The following is an 8,902-nucleotide window of genomic DNA, read 5'->3' on the forward strand; positions in this document are numbered from 1 at the left end:
ATGGACTCTATTCTCTTCTTGGCAGGATTTGGAGGATCTTTTAGCTATGTACTTCCCCTACAATTAGTCTGGTATCTTAAACACTTGCGATTGTTTACAAGATTTCAATTTGCACTTCTTTTTGATATACCTCCACGTTAGACCTTTAAGCCATTTTACTCCTTCGGTGAGGGCTTTGGAAGTAAGTACATATATCTGTACAAGTGTATGATGCATTCTGTTGACGGTCGCAAGGGGATTGCTTGGATGTGGAGTGAGTATGTATTTGAAGTTCTTCTTGGCATCTTTCTTAGCTATTTGTTCTGTGCTAATTGCAATGTTGTGGTTCTATCTTCCATTTCTCCTGGGGTTGATTTTGTTGTTGATGTTCATGTTCTTAGCTGCAATTCTTCGGATTTACAGCATTGTTTATACTATTATTACTATCATTCTTCTGATGAGAAGCGTGACACTTTTTCTTTAATCCAAAACTCCTCGGAGGGCTTGGGAGCGGTATGTTTTGCGTTGTTTCCTTTGTGGTGTGCAAGCTCTTATTACCCTCAAGTCGACCCAGCATTTACCTATCTTGATAGAATTTTCGTGTGGTTTGGATTGTTCTCCTACAGTTGGTTTGTAGTGCTGATAACTTGTTTGGTCGTGGATGAAGCCCCTTTAGTCCTTGACGATGTTCTCTCTTATTTAGTAGCAATCTGGAGCAGTAGTATCTATCTTTTTATTTCCCTTTGTTGTCTTTTAAATTTCTTACGTTGTTTCTTGCCTTTTGGCTTGCCTATCTGTACCAGTCTTGTTCTCATGTTTGGCTATCCCCGACAGTTGAGGTAGACTGTCTGCCTTTTTGAAGGCCTTCGCTTAAAAAAAAGAGAAAAAATAGTTTTGTAACTTCACCCATTAAAACACCCCTCTTAGCCCTTAAAAAAAGTCCACTTAAATTTGGATATACCCCAATTAATCTGGATATACCCCAATCTCCCCCGGGTGTTCTTTCTGCTCTCTCTTTCTTTTGAATCATTTCCTTACCATATTACATTAGTGATACATGTATACCCCACTACTAAACCACCTTGTAGGCTACCTACTACCTAAGTTTAGATACAGCTAATGAAGTAATCATCGTAAAAGTACCCGAAGAAAAAGACTTGCGAGGTTTTTATTGCCTTCTTCGTTCTGACGAATGAAAGAGATTACAGGGCCAAAGCGACTATAAGCTAAACAAAACCAATGCAGGCCAAAAAAAGTTCTAGGCTTCTGGGCGGTGGTTTGGCCTTGTAGAATCATGCTTGTTCACCACCTTTTACTCACACGACACTAACCCCTGTTTTTGTGTCATACTAGCACAACCATAGGAGGAATGCTTGTTGCCTTTGAAACTGCTAATTGTTTCAATCATAATACAAACATAACAATAACCCATGTATTTGTGGGGCCCTGCTATTGTTTTTCCAGCCACTAAAACAGCACCATGTCCATGTTGGGGCTGGAAAAGCGATTCGGCTACAACAACAACAACAAAAAAAGTAATGTTTCTCACAGTAATTAGGAGATATTCTCGTCTAGGCACAGAACGGTTGACATTATCTGGTGAAGACCGACAGAATGAAATCAACTTATAGATTTCAAACGGGAACTCTAACTATCACTTAAAATGCGATATAATGGAACAAAACACAATGAGAACTTTCATTAGAAATTGGAAACTTCAAAGAAGTGATACACATCCTCAGGATATTCATATATGACGTGCAAGTCCAAGAAAGTAACAGATAGCAAGCTGCCAATATATAGGATCAAATAGCTGACAGATTTCATACTACTGCAGGTTCAATCGGTTGGCAAAGTTTATCTTACACAGGTAAAGCTAGTCTCAGTTCTGGCATGCCCACCTGTGATTAGCAACATACTACATTGTTAGATTCAGCCCTTGAAGGACTAGGTAAAATATGTAGCAGGGCTAAAGAATAGATTTCAGTGAGCTGATTTAGAAATCAAAAAGTTGCACTGGCAATCTCGGGTAATCTTTGTTAATGAGTCTGTGTTTCGATGGTGATGATGTACATAAGAAAAATGTCTGCTAAACAAACATGAAACCTAATGCACAAGAAAATAACATCATCTCACCTCGGTAACCATGTTATCATCTTTTGAACCACTTTGGCTTAATAGGTTTCTTTTCAGAAGGTGTAACTTCTTGGGCATTAGGTGTAGGCTGCTCAACTACTGGTTCTGGTGCAGACTCCACCTGCTTGACCTCCTCCTGAATGAGATCTAGGCCATTCAAAGAAAGAATATCATCCTGAAGGAATGATCCCAAGTTCGCATTTGCAGAATCATCTCCTGTGCATCCAACAACATAAGCTTTTGAGTTACGAGGAAATAATTGGTAACAAGTATACTTGTTTTAATATGAGAAAACTAGGCCTTAGTACTAGTGTACAAACACTATAAGGGTACGGAACAAACACAATAAGCTCTTGATTGCTGTCAAACGAAACTATAAATATCAAAGGAATAAAACAATTACCCATAGGCAGGTCATATGAGAAATACACAATAGCCCCTGGAGCAAAGCCAGCAGAGTAGAAATCTTGAGACATGTCTTTTACTTGCTTTTTTGGGGGAGTGGTATCTAAGAAACCAAACAAATTCAAACTTTAAACTCCTACCAGAGGAAATACATGCATCTGAAACGAATAAGGACTACCCATGTAATGGAGCAACTTTAAAACAGTACTTACATATATAAAACGGAAGTTCTGGACGAGAAACTACTTTCTGGAGGAGATCTATCAAACTTTGAAGCGTCTCGGAGGGATGAAATTTTACTTCTAGTGTGTAATTATCAGGAAAGCGGATCCTAATTATGGCCTGCATAAAATAATTACACAACTTAAGCCAGTGTAGCTGATCAAAGCAAGACAAATACCGAGATCAAATAGCATTGTAAAACACATAAACGAAGAGTTCAAGGATCCTACAGCACCTTAGTTATTCTTGCTCTGCGGGCAGCCTGCTCTGCTTCTCGGAGTTTCCTAGTCTTCATGGTTTTATCTGTTTACATTCCCAAGCAAATAGTAAGAAAATGTTTAACTGCCATCTCCACAGGAAATTTACTTCACGAAAACTTATTGAAAGCATAAGAATTACGTAAGAGTATGCTCAATCCAACACTACACGAAGGATAATTATAGAGGAGATATCGGGAAAAACGTAGTCATTGCATAGGTGAAATCGTGGTTCTACGAAAGTTCAATTGTACTATTCGTAAAAGAGTAGTGAATATTTACCATCCTTCTTCGAAGACAAAGTGCGGTAGTAGTCTTCTGCAGTAAACTCGTAGAAGTCATCGCCTGGCTCCTCTGCCAAGACCAACAAATAAACATTTCAAACACATTATGCATACAAATAAAATGTTGGGTTTTTCATAGATCCAAGGTTGACAAGCAGCTAAAACTAAGCAGGATATCCTGCAGACAACAATACCCATCTGCAGCGATTCATGAATAACATATACAGGAACAGTAGTAATAGCCAAACAAGATTAAAAGTTGCACTCACTCATATCATCTGTAGATGCTTTATCTGACATAGAGGTAGCCATTGTCTCAAACACACGAACTTCCCTTCCAAGTCTTTCTGCCACAGCAGCAAGCTTGGCCTGTAAATATTAACAAAATGAAAATAACCTCGTCAACTTTCATTGCAGAAAAGATAACCCACTTCCATCAATTGAACTATAACAAGGAAAACAGTTTTTAGCAATAAAGATAAAGATGGCACACAAGAGAAAAACGAAATGAATTACATGTATGGCAATTCCCTTATTAGAACAACTAAGACTTATCGATCAGCAGCTACATTAATCTGTTCCTATTGTTATCGACTGTGACTTAGATTCAATACTCAAGGATTCCTAAAGCAACTAATCCAATTTCTCAGATTATCACAGAATCTCATTGCTAAGTTCTAGTGCAATCGGTTCTTTATTTCAAGTCCTACTGCTTCTTGACGTCAAGATGCTTTCTAGTTAAACCTAACAGTCATCAATTAGGTCATTTTACAGTCTGCCCTGAGTGAAATCAAGTAGGTACCTATCTCAAAGAACGATCAATCAGAGAACATTAAAGAAACCCAAATTGAAATCTGGGTCTAATCTCAAATCAAGAACAGAAAACTAAATTATGGTTCTACAATCTCAAATCAAAGAAACAATATTTGTACAAAATAATCTAAAATCAAGAGCGGAATAGAAAAAGAGAGTTATTGAAGAAGAAAACCTTAGCTAGGTCAGACTCCATGGGATCAGAACTCATTAACCTTCTTCTCTTGATTACAGTACTACAAGGTGACAGGGAATTTTCAATTCTCATCACCGAAAATAATACATTCAGTAATAAGGCCACCCAATTCCCAATATTCACACACGCAAACGCAATAACTTGAAAAACCACTGAACTTATCAAATCCCTTATTTATATGCGGCGATTTTAAATTTTGGAAAGTCTTGATCGATAATTTGTAATTTACCAAATTATCCTCCAGTGACTAAGTGCTCGGGAAGTGGAAATAGCTCAAAACGGACTACTCTTTAGAGCAACTGCAATGGACGAGTAAACCTATAATTATGATCCAGGGACGAGACGCGGACGAGACGCAACGGGACGGAGTAAAGACTAAAATCTGGACCAAAACCAAATTTCAGACCATATTTGGTCTGGGACCAAGACCAAAACTATATATAGTGGAGCGGAAGTATAATCACCGTTTGGCATCGGGCGTATATATAATCTACGCCTGTTGTGAAACGTACGTAAAGTCACCGCCCCATAAAGAGGCGTGTATATAAGTTACGCTCGGTTCAGGCGTTGATAAAATGTTCGCCCGTTGGGACGTTGATAAAGTTTACGCCCCACGTCAGGCGTTAATAAAATGAACGCCCCATTCAGACGAAGATTATACAAACGCCCCATCCCGGCGTTGATATTCTTAACGCCCCACGCCAGGCGTTGATAAAGTGTACGCCCCACGCCATGCGTTGATAAAGTGTACGCCCCATTCAGGCGTTGATATAGTTAACGCCTCACGCCAGGCGTTTATATAGTTAACGCCCCAGACAGGCGGTGATATAATTAACGCCCCATGCCAGGCGGTGATATAATTAACGCCCCATCCCGGCGTTGATATAGTTAACGCCCCACGCCAGGCGTTTATATAGTTAACGCCCCAAGCTTGAGTTTAAAAAAATAAATAAAATACTTAGACAAAATTGATTTTGAAATTTTTTTATACCGTTGGTAATTCGACCGTTGAAGAAAATGGAACGTTGAAGAAAATGGAACGTTGGATAATTTGGAACGTTGGAAAGTTTGGAAGACATTTCGGTTTTTTCGGAAGAAACACCTATATATACACATGAGATCCTGTGACATTTTCCCACGACCAATACTTCAAACTATCCACACCAATAAGAAGAAATATTGTTTCTGCTTTCAAATCAGTTGGAAAATTTTCACGGATTCGCTTACAATGGCACCAAGAGTAGCACGAGGTCCAAATTTTACGACAATCGAAGATGTAACAATGTGTAAAATTCATTTATCTATATCTCAAGATTCTAGTGTTGGAGCAGATCAATCAGAGGCGACGTTGTGGACTCGTATCAAGGATGATATTGAACTTCATTTACCTAATAATCCAGAGCGGTCTTGGAGTTCTTGGCAAAAACGATATCAGGGAATAAGTAAAGATGTGGCGTTATTTTCGGCAAAAGAGGCAGAAGTTGAAGGTGAATATCATACTGGATGGGGTCCTGAAAAGAAGGTAAGCATTCTTGATTTTTCCAACCATTGTTTTCTAATATTTAATAAGCGCCCATGTACTTAAGTGTTTTTAAAAACATTAACAGCTTGAAGAAGTTAACAAGAGGTTCAAGGAATGCAACGATGGGAAAAAATTTAAGCACGAAGAGTGCTACCAAGTTGTGTTAGAAAATATAAATATAATCGACGATCGACTTTTGTATTCGATACGACGCATGATTTGGACACTTATGAGAATAACGAGGAAGATGATGAAGGACCGCAAACAACAACTCAAGGAGAGACCGGTAACGACACAGATGGGGGAGACATAGAGAACACATATCTTCGTAAGATGGGGAAAAAAGCAGCAAAAAGATTGAAGAAAACAGGGAGAGAGAAATCCAGTCACCAAGAGGAATTGATGGGAATAATTATTAAAGAACAACAAAATTTCAATACTCATTACCAAGCACAATCAAGATTCAAGATGGAACAAAGAGCAGCAGAGTTTGCAGCAAAACAAGCTGAACATGCTGCAAAAATAGCCAAGCAAGCTGAAGACGAAGAATTTCGCATCATTATGATGGATCTTGAAAAAATGGAACCTGTACAACAAGAGTACTTCCGACTTCGCAGGGCGGACATAGTTCGGAATAAAAGAAACCAATCTTAACACAAAGGCGGAATAGTTCAAACCTTGATTATTTCTCCTATTTAGTGATTAGTAGTATTATTATGTTTTAAATTTCTTAGTATCTGAACAATTAGCATTATTATTATGTAATTTTTGGATTTTAAATTTACTTCCGTTGATTTGAATTAAATTTCTACTTTTTTGAAACATACGACCTTAATTAAAACTTGAGGATGTTTACATACAAAGAGATAATAGAAAGGAAATGACAAACGACAATTTTTAATTCCCATATTCTGCCCATATATATTCGATCAAGTCATCACGCAAGCGAATATGTGCATCTTTGTTACGCATTGCACATCGGCGTTGCTGAGCTCTAATTTGGGAAAACTCGTCACTATTGCCTCTTAATATATTAACCGGTGCTGCGTTGCTACGTTGTTCATAAACATGTGGCCAGTCACCGGGTAGACGCTCATCCTCGACTATCATATTATGTAAGATAATACAAGTTTTCATGATATAGGCAAGCACATCTGGATTCCACATTCTTGCAGGTTGTTTGATGATTCCAAATTGTTTTTGAAGTACACCAAATCCCCGTTCAACATCTTTTCTTGCACCCTCTTGCATCGATGAAAATATTTCCTTTTTCCTACCCACCGGATGTTTAATGGCCGTAATAATAGTAGGAATCTCTGGGTATATTCCATCACCTAGATAATACGGCATATCATATGAATGTCTGTTCACCTCATAGCTCACCGGCGGTGCTTTTCCTGTTACAAGACTTCGAAAAACATATGAACGGTTCATAACATTAATATCGTTATTAGAACCGGGCATACCAAAAAAAGCATGCCAAAACCATAGGTCATACGACACCACTGCCTCCAACACGATACTTTCGCTCCCTTTATACGCGGTGTAAGCCCCAGATTCTGCCGACGGACATTTATCCCATTTCCAATGCATGCAATCTAGACTACCCAGCATCCCAGGAAATCCCCGGTCTTTGTTTTGCTTGAGCAACAGTTCAATATCACCAGCCGTTGGTTCATGCAAATATTCTTTCCCATACAAATTCACAATCGTCTTACAGAACCTACGAGTAGCTTCCAACACAGTTGTTTCTCCTATGCGTAAGTACTCGTCTATTGCATCTGCCGCACATCCGTAAGCTAACATTCGTACTGCTGCTGTTACTTTTTGATGAGGGTTTAATCCTAAAACTCCACAAGCATCGGGCTTTTGAACAAAATATCTGTTTGCATTGGTAACACCTTCCACTATCCGGTTAAACAATTGTCGACGCATTCTAAATCTTCTGCGAAAAACATTGGGTGGTTGGTTTGGGTACGGAGAGAAATAGTCGTTCCATAGAAGTTCAGCCCCTGACTCAGGCCCATCACTGATACTCAGTCAAATTGGTACTTCCCCGAATCATAAGGAACATCAGGCCCATCACCGATACTCAGTCCAGTCAACATGAGCCAATCTAGGGGGTGAATCCCATCTCACCAAATGGGAAGTGAAAAGTGTTTGTTGTATCCCAAAACCGCTCAGCAATATAATCAACCATTGAATGGTTGGTTTCGCTACATTGTATGTCCAGTAAATTTTGCCATCCCGCTTTTTCAATAATATATTTAGCTCTAGGACAGTGTTGTGAAATAGTTTGATAGTGATGAATTACCGATGCCAAAGATCCACGATGTTGATACTTCAATTTGTGCTCCCCTGTAAATGTGATGTCCGTAGTAGCGTGCGGTTTATCATCTTGCAGTATAGGAAACCTCCCTAACCGGGGAATATCAACCTCCTTAATTGTACCAGTAGCGATTAAGTTATAATCCTCTTCGGCTACAGATTTTTGTTTCTTGTTCGTCTTCATGCGACCATTGAAACGCGTTGTGAATTTGTTCAACATCTGTGCACACACAATATAGATGCAGTTACATTATTAAAAGACCAACCCTCATTAACGAATATTTTTATTAGTCCATCACCATTTATATTCCAAATACTATAAATCCTTAACACAAACCATATCAATTCCAAATTCTATAATTCCAGAAACACAAATTAAATCGTCACCGATGCATTTCCAAAATCATTACAAGATTCCACAACCCAATTTAATCACTTCAAGATTCCATAAAAATCACTAAAAAATCAATTCCATACTCACGCAATTAGCTCTTCTACATATGTAACTCCCAAAATTTACATAACTACAATTTACATAACTAAAATTAATCACCTCAAAATTCAATAAAAAACAATACAAATTCAATTATTGGTAACCATAATCACATACAACATGCAGAAAACCAATAATTAATCCAATAATTTACATAACTACAATAATTTACAATAATTTAAAATTAATCCAATAATTTACATAACTACAATTATTGATAACCATATTCACTAAAATTAATTACCAACATACAACATGAAGAAAAAC

General features: G+C 38.1%; 1 protein-coding gene across 1 annotated transcript; it reads right to left on the bottom strand.

Moving 5' to 3' along the window:
• Positions 1-1,514: 1,514 nt before the first annotated feature.
• On the bottom strand, positions 1,515-4,436 carry LOC113302651 (plant UBX domain-containing protein 1-like). Its single transcript, XM_026551595.1, has 8 exons — positions 4,272-4,436; positions 3,553-3,652; positions 3,282-3,353; positions 2,978-3,045; positions 2,733-2,862; positions 2,519-2,623; positions 2,116-2,331; positions 1,515-1,880 (listed from the first exon to the last, which is right to left on the bottom strand). The coding sequence occupies exons 1-7, from the start codon at positions 4,362-4,364 to the stop codon at positions 2,132-2,134; spliced, it is 768 nt and encodes a 255-aa protein (XP_026407380.1). The 5' UTR covers positions 4,365-4,436; the 3' UTR covers positions 1,515-1,880; positions 2,116-2,131.
• Positions 4,437-8,902: the final 4,466 nt, after the last annotated feature.

Source organism: Papaver somniferum, chromosome 8 (assembly GCF_003573695.1).
Source record: "Papaver somniferum cultivar HN1 chromosome 8, ASM357369v1, whole genome shotgun sequence".
Lineage (NCBI taxonomy): Eukaryota > Viridiplantae > Streptophyta > Magnoliopsida > Ranunculales > Papaveraceae > Papaver > Papaver somniferum.